Source organism: Papio anubis, chromosome 3 (assembly GCF_008728515.1).
Source record: "Papio anubis isolate 15944 chromosome 3, Panubis1.0, whole genome shotgun sequence".
Taxonomy (NCBI): Eukaryota; Metazoa; Chordata; class Mammalia; order Primates; family Cercopithecidae; genus Papio; species Papio anubis.
The window spans coordinates 179,455,184-179,479,510 of NC_044978.1; the positions used below are offsets into that span (position 1 = coordinate 179,455,184).

General features: G+C 40.2%; 1 protein-coding gene across 7 annotated transcripts in view; it reads left to right on the top strand.

Moving 5' to 3' along the window:
- KIAA0232 (KIAA0232 ortholog) overlaps positions 1-24,327 on the top strand; it is a 96,714-nt gene that overhangs the window by 53,889 nt on the left and 18,498 nt on the right. For 5 of the 7 annotated variants that reach the window (XM_021938249.2, XM_021938246.2, XM_021938247.2 and 2 more), the window contains 4 exons: positions 1,282-1,419; positions 16,462-16,528; positions 17,725-17,806; positions 20,212-23,494. In XM_021938249.2, coding sequence (XP_021793941.1) covers positions 1,282-1,419; positions 16,462-16,528; positions 17,725-17,806; positions 20,212-23,494 — 3,570 coding nt within the window. Of the gene's footprint in view, positions 1-1,281; positions 1,420-14,648; positions 15,188-16,461; positions 16,529-17,724; positions 17,807-20,211; positions 23,495-24,327 lie in introns of those variants that run through there. The other 2 variants (XM_021938251.2, XM_021938252.2) reach the window with 2 other exon arrangements.

The following is a 24,327-nucleotide window of genomic DNA, read 5'->3' on the forward strand; positions in this document are numbered from 1 at the left end:
AGAAGACTTTTAATAGTACAGGAGACTACAAGGATAACAATAAGTGAAATGGAAACATCTCGGCTCTTTTTATAGTCATGTCTTTAAACTGTGATTAACAATTCAGTGCTGTTAAATTTTGGTTAAGTTATGATACATTAACACAGTACCTTAAGCCAGAAAAAAAATAGCACGAGGGACCTCTCAAATATAAGTATAAATAACAGAATGCAAACAAGTGTGTGTAATATACTATTGTTTATGTAACTTTTGCTACAGATTTGATGTTTCTTAATTCAACCTAAAATTACAAGGCAAAACAGAACTTGTATACAAAATTTATAATGTGATAAAGTCACTCTAACATTGTTTGAATCATAAAAATGTCAGGCTGCTTCATACTTTTTTTATTCTGTCAAAAGTTAAAACAAGAAGTGAAATCTCCATCCCCACACAAATTTATCATGAATAAGTTGTCCAGGCTCCAACTGCTGTTCCAGCAGCACTTTTCATACCTTGATACACAGTGCAAAGGAAATTTCTTTATCTCAGAATCTGTTTGCCTACTTAAGTTAGCAAGGAGCTTTCATTAACTTTCATTCCTTAGTATTAATCTACAATATACTGACATGCTAGAAGGCAAATATCAAGATACGAATTTAAAAGAATTCTGTAAATGCCTTCTAACCAAATTATGTTCAGTTAAACTCATGCTTGTGGATTAATACCAGCATTTGGCAATTTCTATTTGTGTGAAGACATTTTCAAAGATGAAATACATAAACTTTTATTATAAATCAGCATTAACAGGGCAGTTAGGTAAGGAAAAGACATCCAGATTGAAAAGGAAGAAGTAAGACTCTAGTCACATATGACATGATCTTGTATAGAATATAGAGAAAATCCTAAGGAATGAAATTAAGAAAAAAACTCCATTTGCAATAATATAAAAAAGAATATAATGTTTAAGAAAAAATTTGACAAAAGTGCAAGACTTGTGCACCAGAAACTATAAAGCATCTTTGAAAGAAATCGAAGAAGACCTAAATAAATAGAAAACATCCCATGTTTGTGATCAGAAAACAATGCTGTTAAGATGGCAGTACACCCCAAGGTGTTTTACAGAATCAGTACAATCCCTCTTGAAATCCCAGCTCCCTTCATCGCAGAAATAGACAAGCTGATCCTAAAATTCGTATGGAAGTGCAAGAGGCCTTTTTGTGACTGAGTATGTGTGGTAGGTGGAATATAGTAGTGTCCACGTTAGCCCTGGTCATTTAACCTGGTGCAATTTCATTGCAGGAGAATGACATCTTCCTGGGCTGGGAAAAAGGAGCTTATAAGAAATGGGGAAAGAGTAAGAAAAAATGTTCAGATCTAACTCTAGAAGAAATGAAAAAACAGGCTGCTGTCCAGTGTCTTCGATCTGCTTCTGATGAAGTAAGTTTACATTTTATTTCTAACACTTAAGAGAATAAAAGAAGGGGTGTTTTAAGTTTACAGATAGGACAACTTGACCTCCAAAAATTGGGAAAACAAACTACTTATTTATCTTACAAAGTAACGTGAACATTACTACTTTTCTTCTATAGTATTTTTCCATATTTTCTGAAGTTTTATAAGCTTTTCTTTTATATGTGCTACTCTAATTAAGAGTATACACAAAATTTTATATCCTTTTTCCGACTTGACTATTTCATCCTGTTATTACATTGTCTTTATTCTTTTTAGTGGCTAAGATGCATTTCATCAAATGATATTTCAACAACAGTATAATATTATAATCTTTATTACTGGATGTTTACCTTGCTCTTGATTTTTTTGTTTTGTTTTGTTTTAAGACAGCGTCTCACTCTGTTGCCCAGGCTGGAATGCAGTGGTGTGATCTCGCTCCACTGCAACCTCTGCCTCCCAGGTTTAAGCAATTCAGCCTCCTGGGTAGGCAGAATTACAGGCATGTGCCACCATGCCTGGCTAATGTTTTTGCATTTTTTAGTAGAGACGGGGTTTCACCATGTTGGCCAGGCTGGTCTTGAACTCCTGATCTCAGGTGATCTGCCTGCCGTTGCCTCCCAAAGTGCTGAGATTACAGGCATGAGCCATCACGCCCGGCCTGCTCTTGATTTTTTTTGTTATGCTGTCTAAAATATTTTATGTGGGGTTTTTCTGTGGTCTGTATTATTACATTTGAATACATTCCTAGAAGGGAATAGCAGTTCAGACACTTCAAAAGTACTATATTGGCATATGATTTATGTATTTTTTTGTTTTTAGAAAATATTACAAGATTATTTTATTCTTTTAACATTTCATATAAAATATTTCTCATGTCTTTCAGTTTCCTGAAATAACAAAGTATCTTTTGCAGTTAATATTATGAATTCTTACTTTATTATTCACTCTAAGATGTAATCTGTGAGATCATGACTACTGAAAGAATTATTTTGCTTTGACCATGCTATTTGAGATAGTATGGTTTAAGTACCTTTATGATGCAAGGCCAAATTGAGCGGACTCCGACCTCCAGAAACTTCCTTCCTGAACTAATTGTTGAATGGTCTAGTGTTGCCATCGTTGGCTTTGTTATCTTTGCAATCTGCAGAAGTTTATTCTGTCTGGCTGCCACTGATGCAAATGGTTTTTAACGCTTATTTGTTTAGTGTTTCCCACCTTTCTGTTCTCATCCAACTCCAAATTATCTCTGAGGCTAGGAACAGTGGCTCAACACCTGTAATCCCAGCACTTGGGAAGGCCAAGGCGGGAGGATCGCCTGAGGTCAGAAGTTCGAGACCAGCCTGGTCCAACATAGTGAAACCCCATCTCTACTAAAAATGCAAAAATTACCTGGGCATGGTGGTTCATGCTGTAATCCCAGCTACTTGGCAGGCTGAGGCAGGAGAATCGCTTGAACCTGGGAGGCAGAGGTTACAATGAGCCAGGATCGCGCCACCATACTCCAACCTGGGCGACAGAGGGAGACTGTGTCTCAAAAAAATAAAAAAAAGAACTGTCTCTGAATGCCTGACTCCCCTGGCCATATACTCATGATACATTGTGTAGACCTCAAATAACATGGCCCTCACATCCTAAATTGCAATTACTCATTTGACTGTGCTCACTGGGCGCAAGGACCATGAGTGCCCCATCTTTTTTTATCTCCTACCGCCTAGCACAGTGAGTGCTTAATCATATGAAAGGTACTGATGTTTTTAAGTGAATCTAACATTCATTTTTTAAAAGCCTACCCTTTCATCCGATTATTTTTTCTCTTCCCCGCTGTTTTCTTCTCCCCCACCTCTGATTTTTTAACTTTAACTTCTTAATTTCTTTTTTTTTTTTTTTTTTGAGACGACAGAGTCTTACTCTGTCACCCAGACTGGAATGCAGTGGCACAGTCCTGGCTCACTGCAACCTCCACCTCCTGGGTTCAAGTAATTCTCCTGCCTCAGCCTCCCAAGTAGCTGGGATTACAGGCATGCACTACCATGCCCAGCTAATTTTGGTATTTTTAGTAGTGATGGGGTTTTACCATGTTGGCCAGGCTGGTCTCGAACTCCTGGCCTCAGGTGATCCACCTGCTTCCGCCTCCCAAAGTGCTGGGATTACAGGCGTGAGCCACCGCGCCTGGCCAACTTCTTAATTTCTTAAAGTTGCTGCTTCATACAGCATGGAATAGGAGTTTGGAAGTTACCACTTATACATACAGCTATCTTAGGCACCATTTCATTACAACAATTAGGAACATAATTAACCTGGTTTAAGGAAAAATAGAAATATATGTAAAGGATACAGGGATGTCTTACTGAAGCCAAGTGCTAGAAGTATAGCAGCCTCAAGAGAGAGCTGAACTGGGAATTATGTGATAGACAAAGTCACTTTCAGTAACAACCAACCTGCAGTCTCTCATTTCCTTCTGTACCTGAGTCGGGGTCATTCCCTCTCTGTCCAAACTCTGGTTTTCTCTGCTTTAGCACACAGTGAAGAATGGCCATTCCAGCTTCCAGCCCAGCGTGACCATGGAACTCTACTGTCCAACACCATTCATCTAGAGAGAGAATCTGATTGGCTGAGCTTGAGCCAGGTGATTAGCCTAGGCTTGATCAGGCTTGAGCCAGCCTGATTTGATAAGCCCTGGTTGAGGGGGCAGGGCTGCCTGGAGGTTCATCACTTCAGCAGGGACTGTGAGTGACGTGCGCAGAGAAAACTCTGCAGAGAAAACTTTGTGGTTAAAGTAGTGGGTTTTTTGTTTTTTTCTTTTAATTTAAAAAAATATAGGGACAGGGTCTCCCTGTGTTGCCCAGGCTGATCTTGAACTCCTGGGCTCAAGACATCCTCTCGCCTCGGCCTCCCAAACTGCAGAGATTACAGGCCTGAGCCACCATGCCCGGCCAAAATGGCGTTTTCTTTATGACACTGAAGGGGAGTAAATTGATAATTTGTAGATTGGTAAAGTAATTTAGAGCTTTTAAAGGAATTCAGAACGCAGATTTTTTTTTTTTTTTTTTTTTTAAACAAGTGAGAAGTTAATTCAGGTAAATTATTTGAGTAAAATCCAAAGAAACTGCTGAGTTGTAGTCGGAAAGAAAATATGGGTAGTGCAGTTTCAAACTGAGAAAGGATCTTATTTCTTCTTTGGACCAAAGTTGCTGAGAAATGAGCCTAGCCTTTGACTCACGGTTAAGCTGAGGAAATGACAAGGGCAGCTGAAATCAGCTGTGAAAAGATGAAGAGTATAAAAACCTTGTATGAGTAATGCAAGACCCTTCTCCTGTAGCTTGTTGAATTTGCGTGTAATTCATACTAACCGAGTATGTTGTGTGAGGTGAAGAACTTAGTATGAGGTAGAAACAGTGCAAGGGAATAGTTGTGGCTTACAGAGATCTTTGATTCTTTAGGTTATTGCTTTGGGAAAATGCTTTCCTTTGCCTGGCTGTCATAGGCGGGATTTTTATTTTCAACCCCAATAAAGCATATTTGTACTTCCTTGCTCTTTCCTTCTCATTTTATTAAAAAAAAAAAAAAGTCAGATTCCTTTTTCCTTACAATGATTTTTTAAAAATCTTACCAAATTAAAATTAGCTGAGGAAGTGAATGTGCCAGGCATAACCAAATGCTCAGTAATTACTTATGGAATGAATGAGGAGAGTCTTCAAGTCCCAGTTCCTGCTTCAGAGCCATGTGCTATTGTTTGTGCATCAATCTATAGACCCTTTAAACCAGGTGTCCCCAGCCCCTGGGCCATGGACAGGTACAGGTCCATAGCCTGTTAGGAGCTGGGCTGCACAGCAGGAGGTGAACAGCGAGCAAGCTTTAGCAAGCTTTACTGCCTGAGCTCCGCCTCTTGTGAGATCCGCAGCGGTGGCCTTAGATTCTCATAGAAGCACGAACCCTATTGTGGACTGAGCACGTGAGGGATCTAGGGTGAATGCTCCTTATGAGAATCTAATGCCTGAGGTGGAAGTTTCATCCCGAACCCCAAGCCTACCTGCTGGGTCTGTGGAATAATTGTCTTCCACGAAACCAGTCCCTGGTGCCAAAAAGATTGGGCACCACTGCCTTAAACCAGCTCACCCGCCTCTTGGGGAGCCAATGAAAAGAACCCTCTTTAATTATTGCCTACTGCAATAGAAAGAATCAATGTATGGTAGTTTAGGAATGGTAGGCCATCTGTGTGTCCCCTGGGTTTCTTTTTATAATCTGTCTATTGGCTTCAATGGAAAGAAAGGAGCAAAGAGGACCTCCATCGAAAATTATAATGCAAAATTTTATTTTATGTTTTTGTCATGAGTGTTTGCATATTAAGTATGCTAATTTCCTGAGGATGGCCGTGTTTATGGTATTGTGTGTGCTCTGCTTTCCCATCCAGTCCAAATGCCCTCGTAAAAGCGCTTTTCAGTACAGCTCTTTAGACAGTCACTACCAATTGGTCGCAATCAAAACCCACTAACAATTCAAGTTTATAATCTAGTAGATTAAAATGTTAATGGCAAATAAAAGACAATGATGTAGGTTATATTATTATATTAGATATAAGTGTAGGTAGGAAGTAGTGGTGATGTTATGCATTACGTGTGAGGTGAATTATTTTCTCATGTGTATGTGACTATTATATGTGTATGTGACTGTTATAGTTACAGTGTGAACTGTTTCTTTAAAAGCATCCATAGTTATCAGACTATTCACTGGTGTCATGGTTTAAGGAGAATGGCTTACTTCTCTGGCTCCACTTACATGCTTGTGATACTACACTGTGCCTCCACTTTATCCTTGTAACAAGTTGTACCCCACATTATAGCACTTCTCTTGCCCTGCTCAGCTCATTATTTTATGAGAGACATTGCCAAAACAGAGGGCAATTCAGTTGCATCAGAATGTAATTTTATACATTGATTAAAATGTGGCTGTCCCCGTGTAAAGGTTGGCTGAGCAATTGAAGATTTATTTCTCCAGGGAATCATGACCTTTGATGGGCTTTATTGGTTGTTAGGTCCCACTGAAAACTGCCTTGGCTAATTCCCTTTCATTTACATATGCAAATAACATGCATGTCTCTGGGTGTTCATTTTCGTTAAAATATTTTGCATATGCTTTGATTGCAGTTAGTAATGGGGTCTGTAAAGAGGAATGGTATTATGAATCAGTCATAGGCAATTCAGCCCTCCCCTAGATGTATATTTTTTAGGTGATTATCCTAAGCTGTCTGTTTCATTCCTGTTATCAGTGGACCTGGCATATACCTGATATTTGTTAAATGTATGCAAACCTCTCTTCGTTTCCCCCTTTAAAAAAATAACTACTTATATTTGTTTTATTGAGCCACTTAACACTGAATCAGAACTAGTACTTTATCTCCCACTTTGAGGGTGGTTAGAAGATTAGAAACTTAATGAGGTCCTGTTTGGGGAGTGAATAAAGTTAAAATGTAATAACTCTTTCATAATACCATTCTTCTGGGGTTGTTAGTTTTGAAAGTAGCAGCACTGCAGCTTACCCTGGGGAGCTGACCAGCCCCATTGTTATTTAAAGAGCCTTAGAGAGGACTTACACCCTAAGTCCTAACATTCACTTGTTTATATTCTCACATTGAGCTAAGTCTACCAGTAAAATTCTTTTTGCCAGTAAAAGTACAGAGTATATCTTAGTATTTTGCATATGCATTATTTATATGCTGTACAGGGTTATATGTACAAAAAACCATGAAAAGTATGTCATGGCAGTGTTTACCTTCAAGGTTAATTTTGACCGTATACAGTTGGCCCTTCATACCCATGAGTTCTACATCTGTGGAGGTAACCAACAGTTGATCAAAGATATTTGGGAAAAAATGGATGATTGTGTCTGTGCTGAACATGTATAGACTTTTTTCCTGTCATTCCCTAAAAAATGCAGTATAACAACTACACCCATAGCATTTACATTGTATTAGGTGTCATTTAGAAATAATTTAAAATATATAGGAGGATGTGTGTAGGTTATATGCAAATATTATGCCATTTTATATAAGGAACTTGAACTTCTACAGATTTTGGTATCCTCAGGGGGTCCTGGAACCAACTCAATATAGGGATGACTATATACTGTGTCCTGACACATGGACTGTTGAGCCCAACCTTTTCTGGGTAATACTAAGAGCGTCATACAATGATAACATTTATTGAGCGCTTACAATGTGTGAGGTGCCTATCTGAATGCATTATGTACATTGCAAGAAGTGATGCTGTGCTCTCTACAGACCAGCACCCCTCAGAAGAAGCCAGCGATTACTAAAGCTGTGAACACTCACAGTTGTGTGATCACAGCCAGTCCTGCCTGAGGAAGCCTAAGTCCTATCTCTTTGGGTATATAGATGGCAGTGGAGCTGGAGCATTTGAGGAAACTCACGGGCCATACTAGGGACTTGGACTTTTCCCCTGTGCAGCTGTGAAGTGTTAGGGTTTGGAGAGGAGTGGTGCAACCTGACTTACTTGCCAATCAGATACTGATCAGAGAGCATACTGGTTGCTGCACTGAGACTAACTACACAGGGTAAGTGAGCTGTGCTGGAGGGACAGAGGGCAGATTGCAAGCCCTCAGTGAAGATGCAATAGCAGGGCTCCAGAAGGCAGATGGCTGGAGGATTCTGCATCTGTTTTTGAAGATGGAACTAACAGGATTGGATGTGGGGTAGAGATAGGAGGAGACAAGAAAGACAGCCAAGGGTTTTGATCTGAGCAACTGCAAGAATGTCATTCCCAGCTGGGCACAGTGGCTCATGCCTGTAATCCCAGCACTTTGGGAGGCAGGCAGATCACTTGAGGTCAGGAGTTCGAGATCAGCTTGGCCAACATGGCAAAACCCCGTCTCTACTAAAAATACAAAAATTAGCTGGACATGGTGGCACCCGCCCATAATCCCAGCTACCTGGGAGGCTGAGACAGGAGAATCACTTGAACCCAGGAGGCGGAGGTTGCCTTGAGCCGAGATCGCACCACTGCACTGCAGCCTGGGCGACAGAGCAAGACTCCATCTCAAACAAACAAACAAAAAATTATCTGGGTGTATTGGTGCATGCCTGTAGTCCCAGCTACTTAGGAGGCTGAGGTGGGAGAATCGCTTGAACTGGGAGGTGGAGCCAAGATCGTGCCACTGCACTCCAGCCCAGGTGACAGAACGAGACTCGGTCTCCAAAAAAAAGTAATTTTCATTTACTAAGGAAAAGAACCTAGGAAAGGAACAACTTTGTGGTATGAATAAGGATTAACCTATGAGATGCCTCCTAGGAGATAGCTAAGTGGAGATTTTTGAACAGGCAGCGGAATAAACTGAATATGCATGTCTAGGGTTGGTGGGGTAGAGTGGTTTATGAGGACCAGGCATGAAATAGACCATTTTCTTTTTGTTTATCTAGCCCAATTCTTCTGATCTCTTTTTAGAAAAGGTAGAAAATTGGGATTTTTTTACAGGAAATTTTCTGATCTTTCAGATGTTGAGAAGTGAGAATATGAGAACAGACACAGAAGTGGAAGGGGCTGCTGTAAAAATTTGAGAGGGAGGCACTATAAAATAGACACGTGTGGGGTTAAGGGCTGGGGTATGAAAACAGATTGAGAGTTTGAGGAGCAGAAGGGGCCAAATGACGGCCCAGTGAATCCCTGTGTGTCCATTGAAATTGAAGAAGCCAGGTGTTGGGAGCACAGCTGGAGACCCGTGTGCCCTTTCCTCATGACTTTCCTCCTCATCCCTCTCAGGTTACCGCTATACGCAGCTTGGTGTTTGTCTTTCCCATGCTTGTTTTCGTATGTTTGCTAAATGTTGTTTGAAGATGTACACAAATACTCATAGCATGATTTTGCATGTACTTAAATTTTCTATAAATTATACCATACTCTATATGTTTTTGTAACTTCTTTTAGTTAAAAGTTTTAAAATTTTATCTATATTGATAACATGATCTTATAATGTCTTCATTCCTAAATAGTTGTGCATTGTGAACTATGTAACACTGTTTATTCTCCCAGTAATGGGCCTTTTAATTGCTTCTCATTTGGGGCTGTTATGAAGAATGTAGAAAGGAACATTCTTGTTTTTTGTTTTTTAGACGGAGTCTCGCTCTGTACCAGGCTGGAGTGCAGTGGTGTGATCTCAGCTCACTGCAGCCTCCGCCTCCCGGGTTCAAGCGATTCTCTGCCTCAGCCTCCCGAGTAGCTGGGACTGCAGGCACACAACACTAGGCCCAGCTAATTTTTGTATTCTTAGTAGAGACAGGGTTTCATCATGTTGGCCAGGATGGTCTCGATCTCTTGACCTCGTGATCCGCCCACCTCAGCCTCCCAAAGTGCTGGGATTACAAGTGTGAGCCACTGCGCCCCACCGAAAGGAACATTGTTATGCGCTTATCCTTGTGTGTGTGTACAGTACTTTTTCTTGCGTGTATACTTAGGCATTAGATTACTAGATTGAAGTCAGTGGTTTTTTTGAGGCGGAGTCTCAGCTCTGTCGCCTGGGCTGGGAGTGCAGTGGCGGATCTCCAGCTCACTGCAAGCTCCGCCTCCAGGGTTACGTATTCTCTGCCTCAGCCTCCCAAGTAACTGGGACTACAGAAGCCCACCATCTCGCCCGGCTAGTTTTTGTATTTTTAGTAGAGACAGGGTTTCACGTGTTCGCCAGGATGGTCTCGATCTTCTGACCTCGTGATCCACCGTCTCAGCCTCCCAAAGTGCTGGGATTACAGGCTTGAGCCACCTTGGCCGGTTTTTGCTATTACACATATAGACTGGAGTATGTGATGAAAGCTATGGACCTAACCAGAATGTTATACTTAAACTTTTCTTGTATGAATTACTTTGTTACATGCCCACTAGTGGCCTCCTTAAGAGCTCATGCTTCCTAGATTAAAAATAACTGGTCTAAATTCTGACTATTCTTAATTAAACCATGAGGTGAAACAAATAATATCCAGATACTCAACTCATAGCTTTCTGAGCTTCTATAGCCAAATGTCCTTCAGGAAGTTTACTTGTTAGATATCTAAAGGGAAAAGAAACTGCCATCTCCATATGAAAGTAAAAAACAGGACTTTTTTTGCATATAATAAAAAATAGGGTTTGCCTGGGCGCGATGGCTCATGCCTGTAATCCCAGCACTTTGGGAGGCTGAGGCAGGTGGATCGCTTGAGCCTGGCAGTTTGAAACCAGTTTGAGATGGGGTTTTGCAGAAATCACGTCTCTGCAAAAAGAAAAGAAAGAAAGAAAAAGGAAGCCAGGTGTGGTGGCACATGCCTGAGTTCCAGCTACTTGGGAGGCTGAGAAGGTGGGAGATGAGTCCTTTAGGTCAAGGATGTGGTGAGCTGTGATCGCACCACTGCACTCCAGACTGGGTGACAGAGCAAGATCCTATCTCAAAAATTAAAAAAACAAAAACAAAAAACGGAGAGGGGTTTGCCTAAATCAGTAAGATGCTATAATGAACTGGGAAACTTGAAGGACTTAAGTCAAGCTGAAGTATTTTCCTCTTTTTGTAAAATGATGAAATGGAGGCTCAGAGAAGTTAAATAACGTGTCTAGCTTCACATAGCACAGCAGGTCTCATGAGTCTAGATCATGTTCCCTTTATGTTACATCACCCTGCTAAAGAGCAGGGCTACCTTTTTCTAAGCCTCGATTGATCACGTTATTTAATCATTATAACAGTTTGCTATCCTCTACTTTTTGTTGCAGATTTTTTTGGGCATTCTAAAGAGTACATAATCTGTGCCCTAGATCATGTTTGAAGATATTTGTCCATTGGATACTTCTCTCCTACTCTGTATCATTTTCTAGAGAGCAAATGTGCATGAGAGCTGGAGGCAGGCCAATTTTTGTAGACCATTTGGTGTTCAAGGATAGGAATCTCAGCTCTCATACAGGGGCCTTGGCAGAAACAGCTTTTTATTTGGGGGAGGTTTTTTTTGACTTTGTATTACTTCTCTGGCTATTGAAGGCATGAGTTTGTGAACCCTGGTACATATTATCAGTCTTCTCACTTGGTGCTCTTTTGTTTATTTGCTTAACATTAACTTAGTTCTAAATTGTAAAAGGGTTTTTAAAACTTCTAGTCATTAAAGTATGGAATTGATCCTTTACTTTCCAGTAAAATGATTACTGTGATCACCAGTAGTCATTCTATCAGTATCTACTTGGGTTTCCTACCACTAATCTTCTAACTCCGCTTTAAAACTGAAGACTAAGATCTGAAAAACTGTAAAAGAGCCCCATGTGCAGGGTCGGGCTGAAAACAGGAGTGTTTGAAAGCCTGTGCTTCAGTTATTGCTGCATAACTAAGTACCCCAAAACTTAGTGGCTTGAAACAACTATTTTATTTACTCATAATTCTGTGAGTTAGCTACGGCTCAGCTGGGAGGTTCTTCCGCTGTTCTTGCTTGGGGTCTGTGAGGGCACATGGAGCTGAAACATCCAGGATTGCTCTCCTCATGTGACTGGTGCTTCAGCAAGCATGGCTGGGAGCTGTGACCTCTCCCCACATGGCAGATGGAGAACACTCAGAAGGTAGCATTCCAGGAGGGCATCTGTCACACTCGGCAACATCTTATTGTGAAACCCAGTCACCGTGGGAGGGGCCCAACCTAGAGGCAAGTGCTGGGAGGTGCAGTTCATTGGGGGCACTACAGTAACAGCCTTTCCTTTGACAGTTACTTTCTGGAGAAATTGAGTAGACAGGTTTTGGACTTTGGGATACCAGGCACCCCTGAGGGAAAGCATGAGACACCATAATGAAAATTGGGGACTGAGTGATTCCCCCTTCCCTTTCTGGTACCTGACTGACAAATAGGTTTATATTCCAAAGATAGAAGTGTGGAAGACTTCTTAACGAGGAAGTGGTTACTGTAAAGAAGAAACATTTGAGGCCGGGTGCGGTGGCGCAAGCCTGTAATCCCAGCACTTTGGGAGGCCGAGACGGGCAGATCACAAGGTCAGGAGATCGAGACCATCCTGGCTAACCTGGTGAAACCCCGTCTCTACTAAAAAAAAAAAAAAAAAAAAAAAAAAAAAAGAAACATTTGAGGGACGAGATGATCTTTTAAAAATTATAACCATGATAATAGAAATGAAAAACTCAATAGACGGTTTGGAAGACAGCTCTGGAAATCTTCCAGAAAGTAGAACAAAAAGATGAAGAAATGGTGAACTGGAGACAAAAGAAATTAGGGGACCAGTACAGGAAATTCAGTAACCAGCTATTAGGAAATGTGTCCATAATACTAGCACCCTTTTCCAGATGTAGACACTGAGGCTTTGATAGGTAAATAATTTATGTAGGCTCATGTGGTTGACCCTGGGGTGAAATTTAGAACCAGATCTCTCTGACTCCATTGAGCCATGTGCAAATGGAACAGGCAATTAACACTGAGTATCATGTATGTTAGTAATCACACTATGGCAGCACCTGTCTGGCATTTAGGGAATATCCAGTCTAAATGAACCCTCCATAAAAGATAAACCTGTAAGGTGAGTAATATGGCACAGAAACCTTTGAGTATGGAGAGGAGAGGTGAAGCAGAATAAGTCAAATTGCCTTTCTTTTACTTTACACTTACTAGCTAAGATCCAAGTTGAGAAGGATGGGAAGTATTTAGAAGATGGAGAAATACTGGAAATGTTGTAGGGATGGGAAGTGATAGGAGTTTGTCAGGGAACAAATAAGACCCTCATGAAGTAATAGGACACCAGTTGCTGTGTTTGACCGAGGTTCAGTCTCCATCATCATGTAACCCTTCAACCCCACCCCCCAGCCAGGAGCAGAGAGCACAGCAGTGGCAAGAACCCAGTGTGTTGGTCAGAGACAGAAGGAGCAGGCCATGAAGTCCAGGGACAATCCAGAGGGGTTTGGGTGGTATGCATTAGGTTAATTATCTTTTTACTCCTCCAACCTCCAAACCAAATCATAGCAAAAATTAGAGGCATTTTTGAAGTGATAAATCAAAAAACAAGATTGTAGAAAATTAAAAACGTACAAAATCTAGAAATGACACCAACATTTAAGTGACTAAGATGACAGGGACTCCGGGTGCCTCACGTGTGTCATGTTAGCTTTTTCTACTGAATCTTCGGAGAGAAGTGCTGTTGTTCTTGGGTCTAGAGAGAGGAAGTGGCACACGTGTCCTTTGCTGCCCGGTGAATATAGCAGGGCAAGAATTCAGACCCAGGCCAGCATGACTCCAAACCCCAAACCCAAATACATTCCACTGAGTCCTCTTCTCAGAGAAATTAGAGTGGTTATCATGTAAATTGCAGGAGGACAGGGGTCCTCATAACCGTTTGTTTACTGGGTATGTGAATGAGCCAGTTTATGGTAAACTAGTGGCCGGCTGGCCATGCATTCGGAAGGTTGCTCACTGAGCGTGTCCTGAAACTTATAATTTGGATTCTAGAGTGCTCTTACAGTTTGCACAGTGTTTTACATGCGTTGGATACTGGAAGGTGGGTGATTATTATCCATTTTACAGTTAGGAAAAGCAATTCATGAGTTCAGTGGTGGAGTGGTAGCATTTTGTTCACCTACAGTTTGTGCTCTCTTAGAGTTGTTATTAATATATAACTTAATCTTTCTTTGTTTTTTAAGATACTGTATGCTCTCAAAATATTCTTGAATGGCCTTATGGATATGCTATACTACTGAAATTTGATTATTAATATTTTCTAATGGTTTATATAATTGGGAAAGTGAATAAAAATTTCTCATTAAAGCTGTAAATTAACACTTTGGAACGCCTGCCAGGAGACGACAAAGGGCGATGACAGCTTCTGCTGTGCCTCTGTGCTTCCTAGCTTGCTGTGATGGTGACCTGGGGTTCTCATGATTTTTTATTTTTTATTGATTTATTTATTATTTATTTATTTATTTGAGATGGAATCTCGCTCTATCGCCCAGGCTAAAGTGCAATGGCGTGATCTCGGCTCACTGCAACCTCCGCCTCCTGGGTTTAAGCAGTTCTCCTGCCTCAGCTGCCGAAGAAGCTGGGATTACAAGTGCCTGCCACCACGCCCAGCTAATTTTTTGTATTTTTAGTAGAGACAGGGTTTCACCATGCTCACCATGTTCACCAGGCTAGTCTTGAACTCCTGACCTCAAGTGATGCACCCACCTTGGCCTCTCAAAGTGCTGGGATTACAGGTGTGAGCCTGGGATTACAGGTGTGAGCCACTGTGCCCAGCCGATTTTTTAAAAAAACATAAGATGCTACAGGTAGTCAAAAGAACAAAAAAACCTGGTTGATAGAGCTTGCTTTTACACAGAGAGTAAGGAGTAAGCTCTTAGTTTATTTTGCTGTTTAAACATGAGAGCAAAAAAAAATATATATATATATGTTTATATATGACAGCAAATATATATATATCACTCATATAGTATACATATTTACTCAGATATTAATAAATATGTGTATATATGTAATTAATTTCTAAGACAAAGCATGAAAAAATATGCAGTAACCAGGTTGTAATGACCATTCTGATTAAATGGGACCCCATTTTAGAGTATTGGAAAACATTTAATAAGCGATCCCTAGAGGTTCAGTGTTCTGCATTGGAGACTAGCCCTAGGTTTGAAAACCTAGTGACATAGGCTTGCTGTACAGAACAGTATGCAGTGTGTCAGCTGACACTGGTGTTGGTTTCACGATCCGAAGGAAATGGAATATAATTGCCGTCCTTGTCACACCTTGAGCATTATGGTAAGCAGATGCTTTCTGGTGCAACTGTTTGTAGTTGAACAGTGTTTATGACTAATATCTGCCATGGTTTTTAAGAGTGTTTCTAAAGGAAAGGGCAACTCTTGTCTGGCCTATTTTTCTATCTTCCTATTAAAAACTGTGGTATGACGTGGACAGAATGTAACTCTAGATGTTTACAATTAACTGTTTTCATTGTAATCTGTTTCTTGCTACTCAAACTGTGCAACTGTGGGATTTCTTATGTAGGATATCTGTAATATTTGTGCTGAGTCATTTTGAGTTAAGTGAATGCGGTAAAGTTCTATTTTTAGCCCGTCAAGGCCTAGTGAGGGCACTGGCTTAGCAGAACTCCCCATCACGCGCCTCTGTTTGGGTTATGCCCACCAATAAAGACTTGATTCCAGTTTAAGTAGGACTTTGCTCACTGAGTAAATCTAAAGTTTTTGAGAAATAAGTTCACTTTTTTTGTCCACTGTAAAAAAATTTTTTTTCTTCCTGTGAGAAATTGAGACTCTTAAAAGTTAAAGTCTACATAGTGAAAGGTTATTTGCTTGTGCGTGTTTTCAACATTCATTTTTCTTTAAAGGTTGACTCTTATTTTTACCCTCCCAAATCCAGACTCTTCTATGTACTCTCCTTAAATTTTAAACTCCCAAGCTTTGTATAGAAGTCGATAATCTGATCCAGATGCTGAAAAGGAGACAAAGCTTTCACACTTGCAATTTTGGCTTCGTTTGCTGGACCTTTGTTGTTGTTGTCGTTGTAATCATGAGTGTTCATGTTTCTTTAAAACAGAAAAAGAAAAAATCGCCTTGTTTTTTTCAGAGTGTGAGCTCCTAGAGAACTAAGATGAGGTTTTGTGATTTTCCTTCATTTTAAGTATGGTATAAGACCTTGCTCACATAAATATTGAATGCTCTTTTTGATGGTGACTGACTTTTGGTCATATGATGGACATTTAGGCCCTTAAATCTGCCCCATGAACAAGATGACACACCTTTGGAAAAGCAGAAGCTATTCTGGGAGGTACATGAATATGTTCACGTTTTATCGCTAAGTTTCATTTAGTATGCTTTATTAGTAATAAGCATGTATACTAATTTGTATCTACAAACCTGTAATTTTTAAACTGTAGTATTCACGTAAATATTGGTAATGTATTTATTTTGGAACATGGATGATTTGTAAAACCTATGTATTAAAACAAAAGTATACAAATACCTGATTTGTACATACCTGGCTGTAACCTAATGTGTCTTTTTGTTGTCATGCAGAGCTCTGGTATCGAGACTTTAGTGGAGGAGCTCTGCTCCAGACTGAAAGACCTTCAGAGTAAGCAAGGTGAGGTCAAAAGCGCTGTGCACACACCTGCCAGGGTTACATTCCTGAGGAATCTGGATTGGGGAAAAGCTTAGAATTGATCAGAAAAGAAAACCAGAACAGAGTCTTTGTGTCCAGTGTGTGTCACTAGGCCAGCCTCATGCTCCATCTGCAGCAATGTTAGTGGCTTCTGTGTCAGTTCCAGCAGTCACTCAGAGAGAGTCCTGCAACCAAGGGAGGGACTTAGTCCACAGGCGCCCTCAGAGATAGGAAACACTTCATGTTTTCTGTTTTCTGGGTTTTTTGTTGTTGTTGTTGGCTTCAAGTTGAAGCTCAGAGATCAGGAACAATATTGTCTCTTTCCTTTCGCCATCTTTGCCCCTCTGTTAATATCTGCCTGTTGATGTTAAGACTGCTAAATTAAGACATTAAATTAAGATGTTAAGACATGAATTACTTCAGGTGTGGAAGGGACTTCTGTTTTGACTCAACTTTTTTGGAAACACAGACTTGGCAAGTTTATTTAGTCATTTCGATATATGAACCCTCCTCATACTTTTTCTAACTTTTCTGCAATCTCTTAAGAATGAGACCTTCATATTAAGGGTAAGGATCCTTGTTTCCTTACCCTCTTCATGGTCATTTTGCTGCCCACCAAGTCTTGAGCCTGCCTCTTAAGGGCACAGTTTATTTGTAACCTAAGACAGTATCCTAGGATAAACTAAAGGTATAGCCCTTTTTCCTATTTTAGTTGAAATAGCCCTTGCTCACCTACATGTTAAGTAATAGAGCAAATTGTAAGAAAGAATATTCTTTACAGATTAGTTTTAGTCAAGATGAGTCAATGTAAAGTGTATGAGTGTAGAATTTTGTAAAAAAATATTTTTGGAATCTAAACAGATGTTCTGTCCTTCTGGTCTAATTAGTAAGTACACAGGGGACTTCAATCTCTTAATTAAGTGCCTCTAGAGCACTGTATCAGTGACGAGATGAACAGCTCTCACCTCTTGGCCTAATGCTAATGTGGTTAACCGGAGAATTCCCTCTGGCACACTGAAAAAATAGATTTTTATTAAACAGACAGATTGGTCTCGAGTTTGCCTTTTAAACACCAAAGTCTCTATTTCTTGTTAAAATTAGTTGAGAAACTTTGAAATACATGGGCATTTATTAACTAGATATAAGACAAATCTTTCTGAATTTTTGTTTCATAACAGAAGAGAAGATTCACAAAAAGTTAGAGGGGTCTCCCTCTCCAGAGGCAGAATTATCCCCTCCAGCAAAGGATCAAGTGGAAATGTATGTAAGATTGTATTCAGTAATAAAGTGTGCATTTGTTAAAATCAAATTAATAACTGCTACATGGTTTCCATTTTCTGTTTGTCATCTTGTTTAGTTTCATTATATATAATTTAAGACACATTTATCAAGCACTTATGTGCTTGACACTGAGAATTCAAAGGTGAAATAAGATGGTTCTATCCTTGGTGTGCATATTCAATAAATATTTGTGGAACAAATGAGTGAAACAAAGAAGGTTATTATTTGCTAAGTCTATGTATGTAATATTACCTTTAATATTCACAACAGCCCTTTGAAACAGCTGTAAGAAATTACGATTATCAGCCAGGCACAGTGGCTCACGCCAGTAATCCTAACACTTTGGGAAGCCAAGGTGGGTGGATCGCCTGAGGTCAGGAGTTCGAGACCAGCCTGGTCAACATGGTGAAACCCTATCTCAAAAATTAGTCAGGCATGGTGGTACACACCTGTAATCCCAGCTACTCGGGAGACTGAGGCAGGAGAATTGCTGGAACCCAGGAGGCAGAGGTTGCAGTGAGCTGAGATTGTGCTATTGCACTCCAGCCTGGGCGATAGAGCAAGACTCTGTCTTATAAAAGAAAAAAAAAAGAAAAGAAAGAAAGAAAAGAAGTGATTGTCTATGTTCACAAGCAAGAACACTGAGTTCCCACTGTTTACTGCGAAGGGAACATAGGCAAATCCTTGACCTGCCAAACCTGCTTCCTAAAGATACTTTTCTTTTTTCTTTGTAAATAATTAGTCTTAAAATAATCTGCATTATAAACAGACTTCCCTATTATACATTTTATTTTAATCTTCTGAACCTCTGAAACCTAAGAAAAAAATGGCATTTCCTTTGTTTGTATAGACCTGTATTGTCCAGCACAGTAGCTGCAAGCCATGTGTGACTACCGAGCACTTGACATGGGGCTGGTTCAAACCGTGATGTGCTGTCAGTGGACAGTTCTCATTGGATTTCAAAGACTGTATATAAAAAAGAATGTAAAGTAGTAAACATTTTAAAATACTGATTACATGTTGAAATGATAATATCAGGAGTTTAGTTAAATGAAATATATTACTGAAGTGAATTTCACCTGTTTCTTATGTTTTTAATGTGCCTGCTAGAACACTTAAAATTACCTGTGAAGCTCAAAATACATTTCTGTTGGTCAACTCTTGATGTAGACTGAGAAAGAGAATCAAGTTCAGGCCCTTTGAAAACATGGCCTTTTACCACTTCATGTGTGACCTTGAGCATTGCCTCTGAAACAACAGTCCCCTCAGTAGCCAATGTGACATTAAATTCTTCTTTTCGCAGTCTGTTCTGCTCTGAAATCTTCGGTGGCTCCCAGTTTCCTAGCAAATCAAAAACACTTTCTCATTTTCAAGCCCCCTGAAACCAGCCTCCCTGGCTTTTTGTACCCTGCGTTTCTAGTGATCACTGCTCTAATTAGTTCTCCATTCTGTGAGCATAACGTGTGCCTTCGTGTCCTCACACAGGTTCTCAGGCCTCACAGGTAGTACTCACTAAACTTGCGGAATAAATCTGGAATTCCAAGGCTTAGTTGTGGCCCACTTTAACTGTTTTAGACCTCACCAATATCCTCTTTCTGAATACTTGAATGTGGTCATTCCTACCGTTTCTGAGGGCCTGCTTCAATGCCAGGCAGTATGCTAGCGGTTAAGAAGCTGCTTTTCCGACTCATTTTGCATATTAATTCCTTTACTCCTCAGAACTCTGAGAGGTAAATATTACTAGCTCTATTTTTTAGGTGAGGAAACTGAGCTATGGAGAGGTTAAGTAACATGCCAAAGGTCACACAGCTAGTAAAGTAGGCAGAGCCAGGATTTGACCTCAGAGAATGTGGCTTTAGAGCTCATACTCTTGACTGATTTGCTACTGAGCTTTTCAACTGCATATATTTTCAATGCTCACAGTAACTTCATGAGGTAAGTCATAGGATCACCATTTTGCAGTTGAAGAAATAGTCCAAAGCAGTAAATAATGAGCTTAAAGTCGCAAGCAATAGTGACTTAGCTGAGATCCAAATTCAGATACTGCTTACTGAAGAGACTGCATTCTTTCTTCTATTATTTGTCCTTTTTGACCTCTTAATTAAAACGCAAACTTTGAAGATAAAAACTATCATCTTACATATTTTCTCAGTATTCTTAACAGTGTGTATCACAGTGCGGAGCAAAATGGTGCTTGATGCATGGGACTAATCTGAAGCATATTTTACTGTATTATAAATTATTGTAAAGTTAATGATTCTTGGATGATGTGAATGTTGACACTGCTAAAATGAAATATTCCATTATTTTGGATGGTAGTGTTGTTTTACTGTAACTAAAAAATCTGTATACTCATTTTTTGAACTCTTTACTCTGTTTTTTAGGTACTATGAAGCATTTCCACCGCTTTCTGAGAAACCAGTTTGCCTGCAAGAAATCATGACGGTGTGGAACAAGTCTAAAGTCTGTTCTTACTCTAGCTCTTCTTCATCATCCACAGCCCCACCAGCTAGCACAGATACTTCCTCTCCTAAGGACTGCAACAGTGAAAGTGAAGTCACCAAGGAAAGAAGCAGTGAAGTGCCCACCACTGTGCATGAGAAAACCCAGAGCAAAAGTAAAAACGAGAAGGAAAACAAATTTAGTAATGGCACAATTGAAGAAAAGCCTGCTTTGTACAAAAAGCAAATCCGACATAAACCTGAAGGAAAGATTCGCCCTCGCTCATGGTCTTCTGGCTCCAGTGAAGCAGGCTCAAGTTCCAGTGGGAATCAGGGAGAATTAAAAGCATCCATGAAGTATGTTAAAGTAAGACACAAGGCACGAGAGATTCGAAACAAAAAAGGGCGGAATGGGCAAAGCAGGCTTTCTTTGAAGCATGGTGAAAAGGCTGAAAGAAACATTCATACTGGAAGTAGTAGCAGTAGCAGCAGTGGTTCTGTCAAACAGCTGTGCAAGCGGGGTAAGAGACCTTTAAAAGAAATAGGGAGAAAAGATCCTGGGAGCACTGAAGGAAAAGACCTGTACATGGAGAACAGAAACGACACAGAGTATAAAGAGGAGCCCTTGTGGTACACCGAGCCAATTGCTGAATATTTTGTTCCTCTGAGCAGAAAAAGTAAACTAGAGACCACATACCGAAACAGACAAGACACAAGTGATCTGACATCAGAGGCAGTGGAAGAATTGTCTGAATCAGTGCATGGTCTTTGTATCAGCAACAATAATCTTCATAAAACATACCTCGCAGCAGGTACTTTCATTGATGGTCATTTTGTAGAAATGCCTGCAGTTATAAATGAGGATATTGACCTCACTGGGACCTCATTATGTTCTCTACCAGAGGACAATAAATACCTGGATGATATTCATCTATCAGAATTAACGCACTTCTATGAAGTGGATATTGATCAATCCATGTTGGATCCTGGTGCCTCAGAAACAATGCAAGGAGAAAGTCGGATTTTGAATATGATTCGACAAAAAAGCAGAGAGAACACAGATTTTGAGGCAGAATGTTGCATAGTGTTAGATGGTATGGAGTTGCAAGGGGAACGTGCAATATGGACAGATTCTACCAGCTCCGTGGGTGCTGAGGGCTTATTCCTGCAGGACCTTGGCAATCTGGCTCAGTTTTGGGAGTGCTGTTCATCCAGCTCTGGTGATGCGGATGGGGAGAGTTTTGGAGGAGACTCTCCAGTTAGACTCTCTCCCATCTTAGACAGCACAGTGCTCAATTCACACCTGCTTGCTGGCAATCAAGAGCTCTTTTCAGATATTAATGAAGGATCTGGTATAAACTCTTGTTTTTCAGTGTTTGAAGTGCAATGCAGTAATTCTGTTTTACCATTTTCTTTTGAAACACTCAACTTGGGAAATGAAAATACAGATTCTAGTGCTAATATGCTTGGGAAAACACAGTCTAGATTGCTAATATGGACCAAAAATAGTGCCTTTGAAGAAAATGAACACTGTTCTAATCTTTCAACAAGAACTTGTAGTCCATGGTCCCATTCAGAAGAAACACGTTCAGACAATGAAACATTAAATATTCAGTTTGAAGAATCTACACAGTTTAATGCCGAAGATATTAATTATGTAGTTCCTAGAGTCTCGTCAAATTATGTAGATGAAGAACTTCTAGATTTTTTGCAAGATGAAACTTGCCAGCAAAACAGTAGAACTTTAGGTGAGATTCCTGCATTAGTTTTCAAAAAAACATCTAAACTAGAATCCGTCTGTGGTATTCAGCTAGAACAAAAAACAGAAAACAAAAATTTTGAAACTACACAAGTGTGTAACGAAAGTCCACATGGAGATGGCTACAGCTCAGGGGTTATTAAAGACATTTGGACAAAGATGGCAGACACAAATTCTGTGGCCACAGTAGAAATAGAAAGAACTGATGCTGAGTTGTTTTCGGCAGATGTAAATAACTACTGCTGCTGTCTAGATGCTGAAGCTGAACTGGAGACCCTTCAGGAGCCTGATAAGGCTGTGCGGAGGTCAGAGTACCATCTGTGGGAGGGACAGAAAGAGAGCCTGGAGAAAAGAGCATTTGCTTCTAGTGAGCTATCCAACGTGGATGGTGGTGATTATACAACACCCTCTAAACCCTGGGATGTAGCCCAAGATAAAGAGAACACATTCATTCTTGGAGGAGTTTATGGAGAACTCAAAACCTTTAACAGTGATGGGGAATGGGCAGTCGTACCACCCAGCCACACAAAAGGAAGCCTGTTACAGTGTGCAGCTTCTGATGTAGTGACGATAGCTGGTACAGATGTCTTTATGACCCCGGGAAACAGTTTTGCTCCTGGGCACAGGCAGTTATGGAAACCCTTCGTGTCATTTGAACAGAATGATCAGCCGAAGAGTGGGGAAAATGGGTTAAATAAGGGATTTTCTTTTATCTTCCATGAAGACTTACTAGGAGCTTGTGGCAACTTTCAAGTCGAAGATCCTGGACTTGAATACTCGTTTTCTTCCTTTGACTTAAGCAATCCATTTTCACAAGTTCTTCATGTAGAATGCTCATTTGAACCTGAAGGGATTGCATCTTTCAGCCCCAGTTTTAAACCGAAATCAATCCTCTGTTCCGATTCAGACAGTGAAGTGTTGCACCCCAGGATATGTGGTGTTGACAGAACACAATACAGGGCTATTCGGATCTCTCCTAGGACTCACTTTCGCCCAATTTCTGCATCCGAACTGTCCCCAGGAGGAGGAAGCGAGTCAGAATTTGAATCTGAGAAAGATGAAGCAAATATTCCCATTCCTTCTCAAGTGGATATATTTGAAGATCCGCAGGCAGATCTCAAACCTCTGGAAGAAGATGCAGAGAAAGAAGGCCATTACTATGGAAAATCAGAGCTTGAGTCTGGAAAATTCCTTCCCAGGTTAAAAAAATCTGGGATGGAAAAGAGTGCTCAGACATCACTGGATTCCCAGGAGGAATCAACTGGGATTCTGTCAGTAGGAAAGCAAAATCAGTGTTTGGAATGTAGCATGAATGAATCCCTGGAAATAGATTTAGAAAGCTCAGAAGCAAATTGTAAAATAATGGCACAATGCGAGGAAGAAATTAATAATTTTTGTGGTTGCAAAGCAGGTTGTCAGTTTCCTGCTTATGAAGATAATCCAGTTTCTTCGGGACAGCTGGAAGAGGTATGTGTGTGCGTATTGGTGTTTGACAAAAGGATTTGATCAGAGTTTAACCGAAGAACAGACATGTCAGGCAATGAAAGATAGGGTTAAATTATCGGGAAGTTAGCATAAATGTCTTAAAACTTAAATTGTTCTAATTTTACATGTAAGGACTTAAAATGGATTTGATATTTATAAATTTGAATTAGACAGTAGAGTTTTTCTGGAGAGAAAAAGCTTTTAAAAATCACAGGATGTAAGATTCCTATGTGTTGTCTTAAGATACATGTTATTGGCCGGGTGCAGTGGCTCACGCCTGTAATTCCAGCACTTTGGGAGGCCAAAGCGGGTGGATCATTTGAGGTCAGGAGTTCAAGACCACCTTGGCCAACATGGTGAGACCCCATCTCTACTAAAAATACAAAAATTACCCAGGCGTGGTGGTGGACACCTGTAATGCCAGCTACTTGGGAGGCTGAGGCAGGAGAATTGCTTGAACCCAAGAGGCAAAGGTTGCAGTGAGCTGAGATTGCATTCTGCACTCCAGCCTGGGTGAGAAGGTGAGACTCTGTCTCAAAAAAAAAAAAAAAACAAAAAAACAAAAAACCATGTATTATGCTTAAAGCAAAAACCTAACATATAAGTGTTCCAACATTCAAAGTTGATGAATCAGGAAGTGGCTGCTATTAAAGTGTAGCAAGCCTGTCTAACTGACTCTTAGAAGTTGATCATTTTATCAAAACTTGTGTTTTCCATGTAAAACAAATTATATCTCTATGGAGTTCTCAAAAATACATTGTGGTACATGTAGAAATTCACCCACAACCCAAATGCAACAAAATTGCTTCTAAAGA